The sequence below is a fragment of the Elephas maximus genome, chromosome 11 (genome assembly GCF_024166365.1).
Source record: "Elephas maximus indicus isolate mEleMax1 chromosome 11, mEleMax1 primary haplotype, whole genome shotgun sequence".
In the NCBI taxonomy this organism is placed as follows: Eukaryota; Metazoa; Chordata; class Mammalia; order Proboscidea; family Elephantidae; genus Elephas; species Elephas maximus.
Genome location: NC_064829.1, coordinates 97,351,062 through 97,371,793, shown reverse-complemented (window position 1 = coordinate 97,371,793; position 20,732 = coordinate 97,351,062). Strand labels below are relative to the sequence as shown.

Sequence of the window (20,732 nt, the reverse complement as noted above, 5' to 3'; positions counted from 1 at the left end):
TTCGTAATAGAGTTTATTATGCCAAATGACTTAGAAGTCCCCTTAAACCATGGTCTCCAAACCCCCGCCCTTGCTCCACTGACCTTTGAAGCATTCAGTTTATCCCAGAAACTTCTTTGCTTTTGGTCCAGTCCAGTTGAGCTGAGAAAGAGGTCCATTTTTATGCCTATTCCCAAGAAAGGTGATCGAAATGAATGTGGAAATTATAGAACAATATCATTAATATCACATGCAAGCAAAATTTTGCTGAAGATCATTCAAAAATGGCTGCAGTAGGTAATTCACAGGCAACTGCCAGAAATCCAGGCTGGTTTCAGAACAGGATGTGAAACCAGGGATATCATTGCTGAAGTCAGATGGATCCTGGCTGAAAGCCGAGAATACCAGCAGGAAGATTCCTAGTTCTCTTTAAAAAAATAATCGAGTGCAACCACTTTGGAAATCCATTTGGCGCTTCCTTAAAAAGCCAGAAGTAGAACTACCATTAAAAAAACTGCCATACTACCGTACTACCATACGATCCAGCAAACCCACTCCTTGGAATATATCCTAGAGAAATAAGAGCCTTTACAAGAACAGATACATGCACACCCATGTTCATTGCAGTACTGTTTACAATAGCAAAAAGACAGAAGTATCCAAGGTGCCCATCAATGGATGAATGGATAAATAAATTATGGTATAGTCACACAATGGAATACTATGCATCAATAAAGAACAGTGAGGGATCTGTGAAACATTTCATAACATGGAGGAATCTGGAAGGTTTTATGCTGAGTGAAATTAGTCAGTTGCAAAAGGACAAATATTATATAAGATCACTGTTATAAGAACTCGAGAAATAGTTTAAACAGATAAGAAAATATTCTTTGATGGTTACAAGATGAGGGAGGGAGGGAGGGATGGAGAGACAGGAGTATTAACTAATTAGATAGTAGATAAGAACTACTTTAGGTGAAGAGAAAGACAGCACACAATACAGGTGAGGTCAGCACAATTGGACTAAACCAGAAGCAAAGAAGTTTCCTGAATAAACGGAATGCTTCGAAAGCCAGCGTAGCAGGGGCGGGGGTTTGGGGACCATGGTTTCAGGGGACATCTAAGTCAATTGGCATAATAAAATCTATTAAGAAAACATTCTGCATCCCACTTTGGAGAGTGGCGTCTGGGGTCTTAAACGCTAGCAAGGGGGCATCAAAGATGCATCAATTGGTCTCAACCCACCTGGAGCAAAGGAGAATGAAGAACACCAAGGAGACAAGGTAATTATGAGCCCAAGAGTCGGAAAGGGCCACATAAACCAGAGACTACATCAGCCTGAGACCAGAACTAGATGGTGCCCAGCTACAATGGATGACTGCCCTGACAGAGAACACAACAGAGAACCCCTGAGAGAGCAGGAGAGCAGGAGATCAGTGGGACGCAGACCCCAAATTCTCATAAAAAGACCAGACTTAATGGTCTGACTGAGACTGGAAGGACCCCGGTGGTCATGGTCCCCAGACCTTCTGTTAGCCCAAGACAGGAACCACTCCCAAAGCCAAGCCTTCAGACAGGGATTGGGCTGGACAATGGCATAGAAAAAGATACTGGTGAAGAACGAGCTTCTTGGATCAAGTAGACACTTGAGACTGTGTTGGCATCTCCTATCTGGAGGGGAGATGAAAGGGCAGAGGGGGTCAGAAGCTGGCGGAATGGACATGAAAAGAGAGTGGAGGGAAGGAGCAGACTGTCTCATTAGGGGGAGAGCAATTAGGAGTATATAGCAAGGTGCATATAAATTTTTGAATGTGCCTGACTTGATTTGTAAACTTTCACTTAAAGCACAATAAAAATTAAAAAAAAAATAATCGTGTCTCAGGCTTTTATTGTTTTGTTAGCTGCCATGGAGTCAGTCCTCAACTTGTGGCGCCCCCACGCACTACCAAATGAATCGCTTCTCAGTCCTGTGACATCCCCATGGTCAGTTGCTGATCAAGCCATTGCAATCACAGTGTTTTCATTGGCTTATTTTTGGAAGTAGATTGCCAGGCCTTTCTTCCTAGTCTGTCTGAGTCTGAAAGCTCTGCTGAAACCTGTTCAGCACCATAGCAACACACAAGCTTCCACTGACAGTGGTAGCTTGCATGAGGTGCATTGGTTGGGAATCGACCCCGAGTCCCCTGCACAGAAGGTGAGAATCCTCCCATTGAACCACCACTACCTCATCTCAGACTTTTGAGGGGCTGCCAGTGCTCTGGTGACAGTGGTTAAGTGCTTGGCAGTGGTTAAGTGCTTGGCTGCTAACGGAAAGTTCTCTGAGGGAGAAAAATGTGGCAATCTGCTTCCGTAAAGATTAACCTATTGCCCCATTGCCATCGAGGCAATTCCGACTCATAGTGACTCTGTAGGAGAGAGTATAACTGTCCCGCAAGCTTTCTAAGACTGAATCTTCATGGAAGCAAACGGCAATGCCTTTCTCCTGTGGAATGGCTGGTGGATTTGAACAGCCAACCTTTCGGTTAGCAGCTAGGTACTTAACCACTGCACCATCAGGGCTTCCTCCAGTAAAGATGACAGCCTTGGAAACCCTATGAGGCACTTCTAGTCAGTCCTATAGGGTTGTCATGAGTTGGAATCTACCCGAGGGCAAGTGGCTTGGGTTTGGTCAATTCTCTATTTGTGTATGCATATTTCACAATTAAAAGAGAACCCCGTACCCCGCCACCCCCCAAAAAGCTTTTAAACACTTTATCTGCTCAGAAAAACTTAACAAAAATCTCTTCAAGTCTGTCTTTTACAGAGCAGCCTATTGGCTGTTTGGAAACCATTGTATGTCTTCTCTCCTGAAATAAATCTCTGACATTCCAATCTTTATAGAAAAAAGGGGTTGGGGGGGAGTCTCTTCAAGCAGTAGTGATGACTTCTGGGGTCCTAGTCTCTCTAGAACTCTCACTAAATCTCCCAGCAGGGCCCACCCCCTCCACCCACCCTTCCCCGCAGAGCCAAAGAAAGACAGGCAAGAAGCCAGGTTGGAGTTTTTAGTTTATTGAGGGGAATAAAGGACTCTGAGGATCAACCCTTGCGGCCTGTGGTCTTCTTGATCCAGTCCAGGTAGTGGCAGAGGTTGGTATAAACACCAGGTCTCTCCGGCTGCCCACAGGGGTCTGAGCCCCAGGATGTGATGCCCTGGAGAACGCCACCACACACCAGCGGGCCCCCAGAATCGCCCTGTACCGGGATAGTAAGGGGAATTTCACTTAACAAGACCACAAGTTTCATTTCCCTGTGGCAGCCAGTGTTCAGTGACAGTTGTTTAGCGTAATAGCTCCCCTCCAGACAATGGAGATAAAAGCATTGTCCCCTGGGACAAATCATACGAGATGGATAGGGCTTCCATGTACAAGGATACAGACAGGTTGTCTAAGGACACTGGCAAAAATCCTGGCCAATCAGGGAACAGAATGCTGTCTTGAGGGTCCAATCCAGAGAGAAGAGAGTGGTGATTACTTAGAGGAGATAGAGCTGAGGTGTCCTGCATTCATGGCCAGTGGTGAAGAGAATGGTGCCATTTCCCAGCCAATTGGGAAGAGGACATTATTTTCCAAGGAACCAATCATAGGAGAAGGTAGCCATGCTTGGGAACCCAAACCATGGCTGTAGAGTTGATTTCTATTCATAGTGACCCTATGAGACAGAGTAGAACTGCCTCATAGTGTTTCCAAAGCTGTAATCTTTACGGGAGCAAACTACCTCATCTTTTTCCCACGGAACAGCTGATGGATTCTAACTGCCGACCTTTCTGTTGAGTGCTTAGCCACTAGGCCACCAGGGCTCCTTTGGGAACCCAACCAGGTCCCAAGGGAAAGAGCCTGACTACCTGGCCAGAGGTAGAGTCGGTCCAAATTCCAGGAACTAACACTGGGAAGGGACGTAGGGTGCTTGCCTAACCTCTCGCTTCTAACTCTCTTTCATTGACACCTTATCTCGTTGCCTCTGATCCCCTCACTCCAGCTTGCACCCCAAACTGGAGGCAGGAGTTTCCAAGAAAATAGCAGTAACAGTTCAGCACTCCCAACCCCTGTGCTGTGTGACCTTCAGCTGAGAGTTTGCCCTTCTTGAACTTGGTTCTCACTCCGTTGAGATAGGGATGACCACTCTGAGTGCTAAGTCTTTGGGCACACTCCCCCTCCAAGCTTCAAGCCTCTACAGGTTGGTGAGGTGAGGGAACGAGGGAGGAAGATAAGAGTTTGGATGTCACTCACCTGGCAGGTGTCAGCTCCGCTGCTGTCGCCGGCACAGATCATACCATCTGTGATCTTCCCGGGGTAGGCATCCTTACACTGCTTCTGGGGAAAGATTTTTACTTCTGCGCAGTTGAGGGTGTCAGGAAAATTCTCTGAGGGGAAAAGGTTATAAGTTCCAGAAAAGAGCAATCCTTTCGCTCCATCCCTGTCTGGGTCTAACCTCCCTGCTGTTTGCTGCTGCATGGGCAGTTTCCTGACATATTTTTACGGTGTGTCTCTTCTCCTCACAGTAAATATGTGGGGGCCACGAACATACAAGATAAATCTTGCCTACAAAGGACTCTGGGAGAGAACCAGAGTACCTAACTAGTGACCTGGACCAGGAAAAAAAAAAACAAAAACCCAAACACCTGACTGCATGGTAACATCAGTTGGAACCCATTAAATGGTACAAAAACAACACCATCCATCTTAGATTAGACATGTTTTTTCCTGGTTCCTTGCAAGTATCCTTGCACATAAGAACTAGTTATATAAACCCTTGCCCCGCACTGCCCCGTCCAGACCTCTGCCCTGAGGGATGCTCTACCCTTTGCTGTCCGTTGTGAGAAATCTTAGCGCCAGCCTCTGTATGTAAGTTCCCTAATAAAGCCTTGTCTGATCAGCCTGGCTTTTTCCACCTCTTTTCTTGGAATCTGACTTGTGCCCCTCATAGCCACTCCGATTGCTGGTCCCGTGGGGTGTGACAAAATGACGCCATGCTATTCATCTTTCTCCACCAAAAAGGGGCCCTCGGACTTTACCTTTTGTTTCTAGTGGCTGAGGGACTTGGAGGTGCCCCCTCGTGACACTTTTGACTCTCTCTTTCTCTCAGTTTTCTGCTCTTCTCCTCCCGACAGACTACCAGGTCTTCAATTTCAGCTAAATCTTACTTCCTCCCAATGTCACCTCCTCCTAGAAGCCTTCCTTGACCACTCTAATTAAAACAGCACCCATCCATCACTACCTATCCTCTTAACCTGCGTACTATTTCACTATAGCCGTTACCTGAAATTTTATTTTGTATGTATTTGTTTATTGTCTATTTCCCCCACCTAGCATGCAATTCCATGAAGACAGGGATGTCTAATGGTTTATTCACCTCTGGATTCCAGTACCTAGAATAGCACCTGGGTCATACTAGCCAGCTGTTTTCAAATAGGTTCTGACTTATGGCAAGCCCATGTGAGCAGAATAGAACTGCTCCATAGGGTTTTCAAGGCTGTAACCTTTTGGAAACAGATTGCCAGGCCTTTCCTCCAAGGCACCTCTGGGTGAGTTTGAATCATCAACTTTTGATTAGTAGTCAGGCGCTTAATAGTTTGCACCACACCAAGACAGGTACTCAATAAATATGTCTTGAATTAGTGAATGAAAGTGAAATGGGTCTTTCTCATTAACTTCCTTTGGGGAAGAGACTTGAGGAAGAAAAAAAACTTTCATCTGGCACCTCATAGCAGCTCTTTGAAGGAGGGATGCAACTATTCATTTCCTCATTCATTCAACAAATATTTCTTGAGCACCTACTGTAGGCCAGCCACCATCCTGAGCCCTAGGGACACAGCAAAGAAGGAAACAGTTGTGACCCAAGCCCTCTTGGATCTCAAAATCTATTGGATTGTTATGTCATTTTGCAAAGGAGGCAAGTAGCTGAGAGATGGGAGGGACTTGCCCAGAGAAAAGGAACAATGCCACGTTTTGAACCTATCTGCCTGATTCGTAGCTGGACGACTTCCACAACATCACAGAGTCAGACAGGCGCAGACCTGAATCCTTGCTTTGCCATTAACTTACAAGTCAAGTTGTCTCTCAGAACTGAGCCCATATTTTCACCTATGAGGTGGGGTGAAGGCCTGCCTGGACTCTGAATTCCCAAAGGAAGGATTTCCATGGAGACCCAGACTTTAGGGGCCAGAGTGAAGAGGAAACTGGAGTCCTAGTCCATTGGGTCCTAAGAAAGGAAGAGCCTGAACTCCTGGTTTCTAGGGGAGGAGAGGGCTGGGGGCCAGCACTTTGGGGTTCAAGAGGGAAGAGGTGCTTAGAAGCCTGGTTTTCTGGGTCCCTGGGGAGCCCAAGGTACCTGGGTGGCGCAAACAGTTTGTAATCAACTACCAACTGAAAGGTTGGTGGTTTGAACCCACCCAGCAGCACCACAGAAGAAAGGCCTGGCAATCTGCTTCTATAACGATTACAGCCAAGAAAACCGTATGGGTTCCATCCTCCTCCCCCAGAAGCCTGTATATCCCAAATCTGAAAAGAGGATTACTTAAAATTCTGTACACCAAAAGGGCTCATAGCATGGTGCTCTCCACCATGAAGAAAAGATATTCATTTATTCACCTACTCATTCATTCTTTTTTGAGCCTTGCTCAACAATCTTTTAGTTTCTTCACTTTCCCCCACCACTCCTGTTAATATTGTGGCCTTCAAGGTTCCCAGCATAGGCCACCTGTGCATCTCAACAGCACAATCACTTTCCCTTCTTTGTCTCCTCCTGGGGACACTGGGCCCACCAACTCCTTCTCTCCCTCCCAGTACTGGCCAAGCCCAGTACCTCGGGGGCTGGTGACAGTGCCCCAGCCTGAGATGGTGCACTGCTGGCCAGCCTGGGGGCAGTGATCTGCCAACTTGATGGGCTTCACTTTGGGTCCCAGGGACGCCTGACGCCGTAGTCGAATGAGCATCACATCATGGTTGTGGTCCTCCCTGCTCCCGTTGTAGCGCGGGTGAGGGATGGACTCAGCTACAGCCATTTCTTGCCCATCCTTTTTCTGCAGGCTGTGATCTCCCAGGCGAACTGTGTACTTCCTGTAATAGTGGGGGTAGTTTGAAACCCAGGCAGGAGCCTGGAACCCTAACCTTCTCCTTCACAAGTTCTGGGAGCCCAGGCCCCCAGCCCCCTCCTCCATCAGATTTAGAAGTTCAGGACCCCAAACACTTCCTCCCTCAGACCTAGGAGTCAGGGCTCCCTGTTCTTCTCTCCTCAGACCCAGGAGTCCAGGACCCCAACCACCTCCTCCCCCAGACCCAGAAGTCCAGGTCCTCAAGCCCTTCTTCCCTCAGACCCAGGAGCCCAGACTCCTATCCCTCTCCTCACTCAGACCTGGAATTCCAGGCCCCCAGAACTCTCTTCCCTCAAACCCAGAATCTGGACCCCTGGATCCGTTCTTCCTCACACCCAGAAGTCTATGTCCCCAGCTCCCTCCTCCTTCAGACCCAGGAGTCCGAGGCCCCAGCCCCCTCCTCCCTGAGTCGATGCTCCAGTCCCCTCTCTCCACAGGCCCCTGCCCACCTCTGCCCGGGCATCCACTCACAGTTTTTTACAGTGGGCAGCAGTGATGACCCAGTTGCCATGGATAAGGACACCCCCGCAGAGCAGGTGGATGCCCTGGAACAAGCCCGCCTGCCAAGGCTGCGAATGAGGCTCACACTCCTCACCCCCCAGCACCTTGGTCTCCTGTGCCCTCAAGTGTCCTATGGCAAGAGGGAGAGAATTGGACCGCGACCCTCTCAGGCAGTGACAGGGCCGGGAGAAGCACTGTTTTGTTCAATAAAAGGGCTCGTAGCATGGTACTTTCCACTACAAAGGGAGAACATTCATTCATTCATCTAATTCATCTACTCATTCATTTATCCACTTTTTTTTTTTTTTTTTTTTGAGCCCTGCTCAACAATCTTTTAGTTTCTTCTCTTTCCCCCATCACTCCTATTTATATAGTGAACTTCAAGGTCCAGCTTGGGCCACCTGTGCATCTTAAGAACACAATCACTTTCCCTTCTTTGTCTCCTCCTTGGAGCCAAGATTTGCTCATGGCTTGGGGTCCACTGGGCCCACCAGCTCCCCCTCTCCCTCCCAGTACTGGCCAAGACCAATACAATACTGTTCAGATGAACCATGGCAAGTTCTATGCTTGCCTCATGCCATGGCTACGCACCTGCACACACACCCAGGCGTGAAGCCCCAGGCCTCCACACGATGCCACACGAATTCATACATACACACAATCAAGCCCGTGAGTCATCACTAATGGAGTCACACACCCAAGCCCATTTCCACAAGTTCTCACATGCCCGCACACACTCCGGCGTGCTCCCCTGTGTGCACTGCTCAGCAATCATCCCATCGCTGGTTTTTGGCATAATTCAAACTCTTACCTGTTCTACAGGCTCCACGCCAGAGGCATAGCAAGGGTAAGGAGTGCCCAGGGGCAATCTCTAAATTTGCGCAGCGCCCCACCCAAGCCAGCCTTGTCGACCGAGGTGGGGTGTGATTCCCGGGCCGGCCTCATCAGGTGCCCCCTTGCACTGGAGCCCGGGGGCAAATCCCCCCTCTAACCACTTCCTCCCTAGGCCTTTTCTCCAACCCTCCGCCCATCCTCAGGAAAGCTCACAGAGGCTCCCGCATGCAATCACACGCTTTCCACGTCCCCCACAAGCCACGGGTGTGTCCCAGCCCCTTCCCCGGCCCCCTCACCTGCTTCCAACAGGAAAAGTAGGAACGTCCAGGTCAAGACCACACCAGGTAGGGGGCGTCGCATGCTGGGGTCTGGGAGAGGGAAAGGGTGGGGCTGAGAGAGAAGGAAGCAGGAGCCTGAAATTCTAGTACAGGTATCTTGGAATTGGGACGGAGCTGAGAGAAGTCCATCCGGAGCTGTTCTCCCGCGTCCCGAGAAAAGAAGGGACTGGGGGACCCGGGTCCCTGAATTTGAGGGGTGAGGCCGCGTGACTGGATTCCTAAGCTCTTAGGGAGAATGGGAGTAGAGGTCCCAGACTTCTGGGTCCTCAGGGAGGAATGAGTTGGGGCCCAGATTCCTGGGTCTGAAAGGAGAGGGAGCTGGAAATCAGGAACCCTAAATCTTCGGGAGGAGGGGTTGGGGTCCCGGATTCCTAGGTCTGAGGGAGGAGGGGGCTGGGAACCCAGATTGAAGGGTCTGAGGGAGGAGGAGACTGGGGTCCTGGATTCCAAAGTCTTGAGGAGAGGGCTGGGTGTCAGATTCCTGGGTCTCAGGGAAGAGGCAGGTGGGCATCGGGACCTAAGCCTTGGGATGAGGGAACTGGAGACCTGGATTCCTGGGTCTTGAGGAAAAAGGGGGTCTGAAGCTGGGGTCCTGAACTTTAGGGGAGGAGAGTGCTAGGGGCCTGATGCCTGTGTCTGAGTACCTCTGCATCTCACCTCACAGAATCCAGGGGGCGGAGTCACCTACTGATTCGGACCTAGCGGAAGAGGTCCCAGAACTTCAGTTCTATATGGCCAGTACACGATTCTGGAGCCTTTTAACTGGGAATCCCCGCCTCCTGCTCCGCCTCCTTTTGCACTTGAACCCTTGGAGCATCCTGGAGCTGGAAGCCTGAGTCTGAGTGAGGAGGGGCTGAGGGTCTACAGAAGAATTCCTGATGGGGAGGGTAGAATCCTGGATTCCTGAGGCACCGGGGAGGAGGAGCTCAAGACTGTGACTCCTGGATCTGAGGAGGGGGAAGATGGAGGCCTGAACTCTGGGTCTGAGGGAGAAGAGGCTGGGGGCTCGAACTCCTGGGTCTGAGGAGAGGAGGACAGGGAGCCCTGACTCCTAGGTCTGAGGGAGGAAGTGTTTGGGGTCCTGAACTCCTAAATCTGATGAAGGAGGGGCCTGGAGGTCTGGATTTCTGGGTCTGAGGGAGGAGGGGACTGCGGGCTGAAGTCTGGGTCTGAGGAAGAGGGAATTGACAGCTGGATTCTGGTGGGAGGAGGCGGTCATCTGTAACCTGGAACGAAAAATGGAGGGTCTTCTTGGTTCAGAGACCCGAAGGCAAATCAGACCCGCCTTCTGCCCCCTGAGAGGTTGGGGATCTGGGAAGGCAGGTTTGGGAGGCACCTTGACCTGGTTTCCCCTTCCTCTGGCGGCGGCAGGTTCAGCCCAAGCACAACCCAGGAGCCTTGCTGCAACAGGGCTGATGGAGACAAGCTTTAGGCAGGACTTACTAGAGGCTCAAGGATAATTGCAACGTGGCGCGGATTCGCTCCACCGCCCACCGTCGCCCTCCCTTCATCCCACAACGCAAACAGAAGGAAGGCGCGGCTCCTCGCTTTTATTGCAAAATCAGTCGTTGACTCTGAAGGGACGGAGAACATCCCTCAACTTCCCCCAATCACGTCGCCGTCGGGATTCGAACCCAGAACACGCCCAGGGCGGGGCCGCGAGGGAAGGAATTTTTCGCTTAGCCAGTTCCAAGTGGGCGGAGCTATAGCATCCTCGACATCCTTGACCTCACTGGGGGCGGGATCCCTGCGCTAAGAGGGCGGAGCCACAAGGGATGGAGGCCAGACTGTAAGTTCCATTGTGCAAGCTTCCAAGGGACTGATCCAGCAGAGGAGCTTTGCTCCATGGGAGTGGTGTCAGTTGTCGGTGACGTCACATAGACGAGACCACGAGGGGCGGAGGCTTCTCTTTGCACCGTCCCAGGGGGCAGGGCTACAGAGTGGCTGAGGGGGCGGAGTCTGAATATGCAGAACAGTCCGAAGAGCAGCTGCAGGCCCAGGGCTGAGGCCATTTGAGGCTGGAGCCCTGCAGCTCTCCTGACCTCCGTCCCAGAGTCCTCTCTTAGCTTACTAAAGCAGGGGCTCAATTTTCCTCCATGGTCTTTCTGATCCAGTCCACGTAGTGACATACGCTGGTATAGACGGCGGGGTGCCGGGGTTTGGAGCAGGGCTCTGCGCCCCCAGAGACCACTCCGGCCAGGGTCCCATCACAAATCAGGGGGCCCCCAGAGTCACCCTGTGGACGGGATAGGAAAAGGAAATGGTTAGACAGGTCTATTCTTGATCATTACGTTGACCACCTTCTCCTCAGGAAGGCCTCCAGTTCTCCCCTCTTCCAACATCCAGGGGTGCAGGCTCCCAGGCCCTTGTCCTTCAGACCCAGGGTGTTCAGTCCTCAGCCCCCTCTTCCCTGGAGTCTAGGTCCCAACTTCTTCTCCCTCAGTCCCAGGAGTCTTGACCCCCAATCCTCTTTCCCTTCTGATTCAAGAGTCTGGGCGCCCAGTCCATTTTCCCCCAGGACTCAGGCGTCTCATCTCCCTCTTCCCTTTGACCCAGAAAGTTAAGGGGTCCAAACCCTTTCTTGCCCAGGACCTAGCACCCTCTTTCCAGAATAAGGTCTTACCTGGCAGGAGCCGCGGCCGCCCTCCCACAGGCCGGCACACAGCATGTGGTCAGAGATGTGGCCTGGGTATGCCGAATGGCAGAGTTTGGGCTCCAGGATGCTGATGTTGGCACACTGCAGGGTCTTTGGGTACTCCACTATTCGGGGAGGAGGACCACAAAGGATCAGCAGCTACCTCCATCACACACAGTCCCCCCTTTGGACCCTCCCTGCAGCCATCCCAAAGAAGAGAGGAACCGTGGGGCCACAGCGTAAGGTTCAGAGAGAGACAAGAGACAGAAGAATAGACATAGAATCACAGCATAAAAGAGAAACAGAGGGAGAAGGCGAGGGAGGAAAGGGAGAGAGTGAGAGAGAGAAAAAGATGTAGAGAGAAAAGAGACAAGGGCAGATACATACATAACTCATGCAGACATAAATAGAGGCCATGGAGAGACGTAGAGACCTCTCAAGTGGAAAGAGATTTTCCAAGGATACAATGAAGAAAGTAAGGAGAAACGTGCTCAGAGACATCAAGGGGGAAGGTGCCGGGGAGATAAAAATGGGAAGAGACATAGTGAGATGGTCATGGATGGAGACAGAGATAGAGATATACAGACACTAGATATATAGAGGTAGATAGTTAAGAAGTAAGGAGCCCTGGTGGAACAATGGTTAAGCACTCAACTGCTAACTGAAAGGTTGGCAGTTCAAACCCGCCTGGAGACTCTACAGGAGAAAGGCCTGGTGATCTGCTTCTGTAAAGATTACAGCCTTAGAGACCTTACGGGGCAACTCTACTCTGTCACATGGGGTCACTATGAGTCAAAATCGACTCGACGACACCTAACAACAACAGTTAAGAAATAGAAACAAATTAAAAAAAAAAAAAGACCACCAAACCAGTTCCCATCAAGTCAATTCCAACTCATGGTGACCCAATGTGTGCAGAGTAGAGCTATGCTCCATAAGGTGTTCAAGGCAGTGACCTTTCAGAACCAGACCACCAGGCCATTATTCTGAGGTGCCTCTTGGTGGAGTCAAATGCTTAACCATTTGTGCCACCCAGTGACTCCAGAAGCAGATATTTAAAAATAAAAACAAAAAAACATTGCCATGCAGTGGATTCCAACTCATAGCAACCTTATAGGGCAGAGTAGAATTGCCCCATAGGGTTTCAGATGGTGTAAATCTTTACAGAAGCAGACTGCCACATCTTTCTCCTGTGGAGCAGCTAGTGGCTTTGAACCGACAACCTTTCAGTTAGCAGCTGAGCACTTAACCACTGCACTATCAGGGCTCCTAGAAACAGATATAGATAAACATATAAACGTATATAATATATGGGTTCAAACTCAGATGCCTCCAGGGCCCTGATGGGTAATACGAATGAAGGGGACTGTGCAAGGGGACAGTCTCCAATGGGGTGGACTGTAGTGAACCAGTGAACTCATGTCACGTCTGGAGGGGCAACCTCTACTAAATCTACAATAGTTGCTATTTTAAGAATGCCAATTCTTAGTATTCTTTTAGAATGTCAATTCTTTGAATTTTTCAAGCAAATCCAGAAATCTGGCTTTCACATAATATCTCTCAGGTTTTAGATGAGGGCAGCAACATTCATACTTTTGTCAAGATACTTTGAAAACCAGCTCTGATCTAGGAGGCCAAATTTGGCTAACGGATTGCTGATTTGTGACTCAGAGACTGTTGTTGTTGTTAGGTGCCATCGGGTTGGTTCCAACTCATAGTGACCCCATGCACAACAGAACAAAACACTGCCCGGTCCTGCACCATGTCCACAATTGTTGTTATGCTTGAGCCCATTGTTGCAGTCACTGTGTCAATCCATCTTGCTCAGGGTCTTCCTTTTTTATGATGACCTTCTACTTTACCAAGCATGGGTCCTTCTCCAGGGACTGATCCCTCCTAATAATGTGTCCAGAGTATGTGAGATGTAGTCTTGCCATCCTTGCTTCTAAGGAGCATTCTGGTTGTATTTCTTCTAAGACAGATTTGTTCTTTCAAAAATAAATATGCCTTATTTCCATTCTAAGAGCATTTTTTTCCCTCATATTTAAACATTTCTGAAATCAGGATATGTCTTTCAGTAAATGATGTCATACAATGATCAGTTCGGCCATTTTTTTCCCATGCTTAGTGGTTCATAAAATAATGATGCAGCTTACAACTTATAGCATCTTGTATTTGATGAAATACATGGATGGATGGATGGATGGATGGATGGATGGATGGATGGATGGATGGATGGATGGATGGATGGATGGATGTTATTTTTAGGTGCTGTTGAGTCAGTTTTGACTGATAGTGACCTAATGTGACAAAGTAGAACTGCCCCATACAGTTTTCTAGGCTATAATCTTTATGGGACCAGATTGCCAGGTCTTTCTCCCACGGAGCCACTGTGTGGGTTTGAACCACCAACTTTTCAGTTAGCTCCCAAGTGCTTAATCGTTGTGCTACCAACGCTCATAGGTAGATGGTAGATAGATAGATAATTGGATGGATAGATAGATAGATAGACATGAAGAGAGAGAGAGCAGAGCCAGACCCTTGACATGGGACACAGGAGTTTATATTGCAGGCAAGGCCATACCTTCTGGGCTGGACACAGCCCCCCAGCCTGAGATGAGGCACTGGGTGCCTGGGGAGACACAGGTCTCACTGAGGTTGAGGGGTTTCACAGCAGGACCCAGGTGTGCTTTCCTGGGCAGGCGGATTAACATGATGTCATCATTGTGGTCTTGGGCACTGAGGTCTTGGTTGAATCCAGGGTGAGGGAAGAAGTCTGTGACCCGGAACAGCTGCTCTGGACCCTCCCATTGCCAGAGATGGTGCTCCCCAAGGCGAGCCCACAGGTACCTGTGGGGACAGGCCTTGGAGGTCAAGCTGGGGCAAGGTGGGTGTCTTCTCTGCCCCGGTCCTCTTTTTCTTTCTACCAGGGTGCTGTGTGACCCTCCACAAGACACACACCTTCTCCGGGCCCCCATCATCTATCTGTGACCCAGGGTGTGATTTTAAGCAAGACACGCACGTTCTATTTTCTTGTGTGTCAGGGTGCTGTGTGATTTTAAGCTAGGCACATATACTCTTTGGTTCCCCATCATGTATTTATGACCCAGGGTACTGTGTGATTTTAAGCAAGGCATACACCCTCTCTGTTTTCCTCTCCACCAGAGTGCTGTGTGGCCCACCACAAACCACACGCCCTCTCTGGGCTCCTGCTCCAACTCTCTCTCTTTGTCTGCCTGTATCTTCAGATCCCTCTCCCAAAAGTTTGAAGACCCTCCTAGCTCCATATTGAGTAAGCCACCTTCCTCTCTGTCCCACCCAGAGCCCTGGTAGTGACCTGGGTCTCTTGGAACTATGTGGGCACATGGGGGCCCCACCCACCATACAACAACAGCCCCACCTCATACTCCCGCAGGTCAGGTGGTTTCTGTGGGAAGTGGCTGTGTGTGTGTTTGTGTGTGTATGTACGGAGGAGGAGGGGATATGAAAAATCCCCAAATTGGTCGTCTTGGCTCAGCCTGTGACCTTGGGCTTCAGCCTGCCATAACCCTCACCCCTCAATGCATTTCTTTCTGCAGTCTAACCTCAAGCCCTCTTGCTGCAGTCCCAGCCCACTTGCTCTGCTCTTGTTCTGTGCTCTGGACAGATAAGGACCCTTTGGGGTTGTACATGTTCATCTTCTAGCCTCTGACATTAAGGGCCCAGCTAAATGACTTAGAATTCAGGATTTGGGGAGTGTGGGGTGTTATTTCTATCTCCGTCCCTCTCTGTCACCCTCTTTATCTTGGCTCTGTGTCTGAGAGGCCAGCCTTGTATACCTCTCTCTGTTATGTCTGCCTCTGAATTTCTTCTACCTCCATATCTCTGCTTCTATCTTGCTCTGTCTTTGGGTTGAAATCCAACCATTGTTCTCTCAGCCTGATGTACATGCCTGAGCTAAAAGAGGCCCCACTGGGGAGCAATGCATGATGGGAAATTCTCACATAGATGTCCTAATATCTGTGCATCATTTCTGGAGGGAAAAATATTGGACCAATATGGATGGCCACTCTTCAGAGATCAGGTAGAGAAGATTCCTGCATCAGGTAGACTCTAGGATTCTAAGACTTCAGAATGCCCAGAACCAGAGATTCTAGAATGCTAAGATTCTAACATTCTATGAAGGAGCCCTAGGGCACAGTGGTTAAAGCACTCTGCTGCTAATTGAAAGGTTGGTAGTTCAAACCCGCCAGTTGCTCCACTGGGGAAAGATGTGGCAGTGTGGTTCGGTAAAAATTACAACCATGGAAACCTTACGAAGCAGTTCTACTTTGTTCTGTAGGGTCACTTTGAGTTGGCATCTACTCAGCGGCAAGGGGTTTTAACATTCTATGAATCCATGACTCTGGGATAATAAGACTAGAATTTCACCATTCTGGAATTCTATAAATTTGTGGATTTAGACATTTAAGGGTTTGAGATTCAAATAGTTTACGATTCTAGAACTCTTTGAATTAAAGCTTTCAGGATTTTAAGAATCTGGAATGGTAATATTCTGGGATATTAGGTCCATTAGATTGTAGATGGTTATGAATGTAAGGCATTTAGGATTCTAAGCTTTTTAGAATTCCATGAATCACAGTATCCTAGAGTGCCATGAGTCAAAGATTATAGAACTGTTCATATATTCAATGAACATAAAATACTCTGAATCTGAGATTCTAGTATTGTGCTGTTCAGTACGGCTACTGTGCTCTGATGTGGCTAGTCCAAATTGAGATGTGCCATAAGTGCAAAATACATGCTAGATTTAGAAGGTCTATTATCCCCCAAAAAGAAAAAAATATTTTATTTGTAATTATTTAAAAATTTGATTACATGTTGAAATAACAATATTTCAAATAGGTCAGGTTTAATCTATTATTAAAATCAATTCTACGTGTTTCTTTTCACTTTTTTAATGCATCTATTAGAAAACCTAAACTTAGGTGTGTGGCTTGTGTTATATTTCTATGGGACAGTGCTGCTGTAGAATTTTAGTATTCTAATACTCAGAATCTATGATTCTAGAATTCTCTGAGGCTAAAGTTCTAGACTTTCATGGATCCAAGACTTTCAGATTCTAAAACTGGATTTTGCTGGATCACAGTCTAGGATTCTAAGAGGCTAAGTAAGTTTCCAAGCTTAGACTCTTAGGATCAAATATTTTAGGACTAGAGTTTTAGAAGGAGTCCTGGTGGCACAGTGGTTAAGTGCTCAGCTGCTAACTGAAAGATTGGTGGTTCGAACCCACCAGCTGCTCTGTGGGAGAAAGATGCAATAGTCTGCTTCCATAAAGATTTACACCCTCGGAAATCCTATGGGGGAATTGACTGGAGGGCAATGGGCTTGGTATTGGTTTAGAGTTTTAGAGGAGCCTTTGAGTGGTGCAAATGGTTAAACACTTGACTATTAGCCAACAGGTTGGTGGTTTGAACCCACCCAGAGGTTCCTCAAAAGGCAGGCCTGGAGATCTGCTGTTGAAAGATCACAGCCTTGAAACCCCTGTGGGACAATTCTGATCTGTACACACGGGGTCGCCATGAGCCAGAATTGGTAATAAAGTTCTAGACTTTCAAGGATCCAAGACTTTCAGATTCCAAGACTCCAGATTTCTCTGGATCACAGTCTAGGGTTCTAAGAGCCTAAGTTTCCAGTCTTAGACTCTAAAGATCAAATACCTTCAGATTCTCTAAGTTTTAGAATTTGGGAAGTCTACTAAGAGTTGAACTTTTGGTAACATACATAGAGGCTGCTACAGCTCCTGCTTAGGTCCCTGGGCGGCACAAATGGTTAAGTGCTGGACTACTGGCCAAAGGGTTTGTGGTTGGAACCCACCCAGGGATGCCTCGGAAACCTGATGATCTGTTTCCTAGAAGGTCACAGCCTTGAAAACCCTATGGAGCAGTTACTCTGCACACATGGGGCCTCCACAATCTAACGCAACTAACAACAACTACAAAAGCTCCTGCCTACAGCTCCCTAACAGGGGCTCCTCCATCCTTCCCTTACTCTCACCCCCCCCCCCCGCCCCGCCAGCATAGTTAGCCCGGGTCACTCACCGTTTGCGGCAGTGGGCGGCTGTGAGCAGCCAGCGGTCACTGATGAGGGACGCCCCACAGAAGAGGTGGGTGAGGAAGAAAAGGCCTACCTGCCAGGGCTGCGAGTTGGGGCGGCATTCCTCTGCCCCGATGGCCCGAGTGTCTGCCCAGATGTACCCTGGAGTGGAGGTGGGGAGCAGAGGATTCATGAAAGGCAAATGGAAATGGCGGGGGCGGGGGGGGGTGGACGCTGAGGGGATGCTGAGAAGCTTAGAGCACAGAGTGGTGGAAGTGGGGGAGCTAAGGGCAAGATGGGTGGGTGGTGACCCGGACCAGGGAAAGGCAGCCGGGATGGATGGCGGGTGGGGGCGGTGGTGAAGGGCAGGGGCCTCACCTGCCAGAAGAGAGAGCAGAGAACAAACCAACACTAGCTTCATGACCTCCAGACGCCTGGGTCTCCGAACCTGCCCTCCTTTGCCCAGGGTGCTTCTTTATGGTAAGCCATGCCATCACCTTCCTCCACCCTGGGGCCGCCTCCCTGATTAATCAGAGTTGGGTAATGCCACAGGGGGAGGGGGAAGCCCTGGGACCATGACGGGACCTTGGGAGGGATAGGCAAGGCAGGGAACCCCTGTCAGGATGAGCTGGCTGTCAGCTCATTGGAAGTTTGGCTAGATTGGGGGAGGGGGTGGTGGAATGTGGAGATGCTGTGGGATTATCTCGGGTCACCAGAGGGCAATCCCCATCCCCATGACCTCAGGATGCAAGATCTGGATACAGGATAGTTTGTAGCCTGGAGAAGGAAGAGGGAGAGGAGGAAGATCCCTAAAGGCAGGGTCCTGGGGGAGGAATCAAGTTTGTCTTGAATTAAGCTGGAGTGAGTTGGCTCTGATGTCATAGGGAAGGCTGGGCGGGGGGTGGCCCAGAAAGCAGGCTAGGGGTGGGGGTAAGAACCAGGACTCTGAGGGAAGAAGGCAGGCACCATAGGGGATGGGACAGAGAAAGAGAGACAAAAAAAGAGAGGGAGATAGAGACACGGAAGGACCCAGGGAGAGACAGACAAAGAGCACCAAGTATGAAAGCTGTACACATGTACTCACCCTAAGAGCCCTCTCTGCCCTGGAAATTTGAGCCCCTAGATGGCACAAATGGTTAAATACTCAGCTGTGAACTGAAAGGTCCATTGTTCGAACCCACCCAGAGGTGCCTCGGAAGAAAGGCCTGGCGATTTGCTTCCAAAAGATCACAGCCATGAAAACCCTATGGAACACAGTTATACCCTCCAACACATGGGCCCCCCATGAGTCCAAACTGACTCCAAGACAACTGGTTTGGTTTTGGTTTCCAGTCCCAACTGAATTAACTCATTCCTGTCTGGAGGAAAACCCCCTTCCCCACACTCTACTACCCCGAAAGACTTCGGTGTCCAACCTACCTAGAACCAAACACCTTTCCCCTTCTCTTGGTATCATCAGATTTATGTCCTATTTTTTTCCAACCCATCTGTCCACCATTGCCCTTCCCATCACCCCATCCTCCTTATCTCTCTCTCCATCTCTCCTTCTCACCAGGTGAACAGCTCCTGGAATGTCCAGCCCAGGTCTGACTCATCTCTCTGTCCCCAACATCACCTGGTTCAGGGCTGGGCTCAGGGGAGGTCTCAGGAGATGTTAACTGAATGAGTGAACATCTTTCTCCATATTCTTTTCCTGGAGAACCCCTACTCATCCTTCAGAAAGCAATCTAAATGCCCCCTCCTCCAGGAAACCTCTGATTTCTCCAGGCAAAATCAATTTTTTCCTCCCCTGGGCACTCATAGCCCCTTCCACTTTCCTCTACCACAGCCTTGATTATCAAGCTGGGTCTGGGCTCACCTTGAATGCTCCATCACTACGGTGTAGTGGTTTGGAGCACAGATTCTAGAACTGGACCCAAACCAAAAAATCAAACCTGTTGCCATCAAGGTGAGTCCAACTCATGGTAACCCCATCTATTATAGAGTACAACTGAGCTCCATATGCTTTTCTTGGTTGTAATCTTTACAGAAGCAGTTTGCTAGGCCTTTCTCCCATGGCACTGTTGGCTGGGTTTGAACCACCCACCTTTTGATTAGTAGCCAAGTATCAACCATTTGCACCACCCGAGGACTTGAGAACTAGACTACCTGGGTTCAAACTCAACACTGACTGTTATTAAGTGTGTGGCCTTGAGCAGGAAACCCTGGTTTCATAGTGGTTAAGAGTTTGACTGCTAACCAAAAGGTTGGCAGTTCAAATCCACCAGGTGCTCCTTGGAAACCCTACGGGGCAGTTCTACTCTGTCCTATAGGGTCGCTAGGAGTCAGAATAGACTCAATGGCAATGGGTTTTTGGTTTTTAGCCTTGAGCAAGTCATGGGATCTCTCTTAGTTGCTCCATCTGTTAAGTGGTAATAATAACCAGAGTTGTGGGGAGAGGTTACATTAATTGTCACATATGAAGCAGTTACAACAGTGCCTGGTACATAGTGAGCACTCAATAAATATGCTTATCCTCGTCCCATGGATCCCAGGGCTCTGTTACAGCACATATCACCCAGTACTAAAATTGTCTTACTTCCTCTCCAGAGAGGGAACTCTTTAAGACCAGTGACTGAATACCCACTATGCACTAACTGCCATACTAACTGCTTTTAAATGTACTTTAATAGATACCTTTGTTGTTTACTTCTTGTCAGGCAGTTTGGTAAGCATTTTACGTATATTATCTCATTTAACTCTCACAAGAGTGTAATCAAGCAGCCATTATGACTATCTCCATTTCACAGAGGGACAAATTGAGGTAGAGAGAGCATTCAAGTAATTTGTCTAAGATTACACAGTGAGTGATAGGAATGCATTTCCTTTTCTACTTGTTGAACTCCTAAACCAAAAACCCACTGCCGTCAAGTTGATTCCGACTCATAGCAACCTTATAGGGCAGAGTAGAACTGCCCCATAGGATTTCCAAGGAGCAACTGGTGAATTTGAACTGCTGACCTTTTGGTTAGGAGCCAAGCTCTTAACTACTACACCACCAGGGCACCTGGTAAACTCCTACTTATCCTTAAAAACCCCACAGAAACCTCTGAGAAGCCTTCTCTGATTTCTTCAGGCAGGGTCCTTTGTCCCTGTACCTACGCCCTGTATCTTCTTCTATCATGGTGCGGTTATTCATTAATTCAATAGTGCATTGAGTGACGTCTGTGTTCCAGGCACTGAACCAGGTGCTTTGAAAATC

At 48.9% G+C, this 20,732-nt stretch overlaps 2 protein-coding genes across 2 annotated transcripts; both read right to left on the bottom strand.

The window, feature by feature from the left end:
* Window positions 1–3,054: 3,054 nt before the first annotated feature.
* LOC126085565 (kallikrein-8-like) lies at window positions 3,055–8,803 on the bottom strand. The gene is made up of 5 exons (XM_049901108.1): window positions 8,740–8,803; window positions 7,580–7,739; window positions 6,820–7,073; window positions 4,245–4,378; window positions 3,055–3,210 (listed from the first exon to the last, which is right to left on the bottom strand). Exons 1-5 carry the CDS (start codon window positions 8,801–8,803, stop codon window positions 3,055–3,057), a joined length of 768 nt encoding a protein of 255 aa, XP_049757065.1.
* Window positions 8,804–10,864: 2,061 nt separating this feature from the next.
* KLK9 (kallikrein related peptidase 9) lies at window positions 10,865–17,912 on the bottom strand. The gene is made up of 5 exons (XM_049901109.1): window positions 17,870–17,912; window positions 17,497–17,653; window positions 14,001–14,266; window positions 11,405–11,541; window positions 10,865–11,017 (listed from the first exon to the last, which is right to left on the bottom strand). Exons 1-5 carry the CDS (start codon window positions 17,910–17,912, stop codon window positions 10,865–10,867), a joined length of 756 nt encoding a protein of 251 aa, XP_049757066.1.
* Between the last annotated feature and the right edge of the window lie 2,820 nt (window positions 17,913–20,732).

Bases quoted from the DNA above. Each gene is read 5' to 3' on its own strand.
- LOC126085565 (XM_049901108.1), bottom strand. From the start codon at position 8,803: ATGCGACGCCCCCTACCTGGTGTGGTCTTGACCTGGACGTTCCTACTT. The intron at 7,740-8,739 runs GTGAGGGGGCCG...CTCTTGCCATAG, and splicing joins ACTTTTCCTGTTGGAAGCAG to GACACTTGAGGGCACAGGAG. The intron at 3,211-4,244 runs GTGAGTGACATC...ATCCCGGTACAG, and splicing joins GCGGAGCTGACACCTGCCAG to GGCGATTCTGGGGGCCCGCT.
- KLK9 (XM_049901109.1), bottom strand. From the start codon at position 17,912: ATGAAGCTAGTGTTGGTTTGTTCTCTGCTCTCTCTTCTGGCAG. The intron at 17,654-17,869 runs GTGAGGCCCCTG...CCTCCACTCCAG, and splicing joins TCTGCTCTCTCTTCTGGCAG to GGTACATCTGGGCAGACACT. The intron at 11,018-11,404 runs GTAAGACCTTAT...TCCCGTCCACAG, and splicing joins GCGGCCGCGGCTCCTGCCAG to GGTGACTCTGGGGGCCCCCT.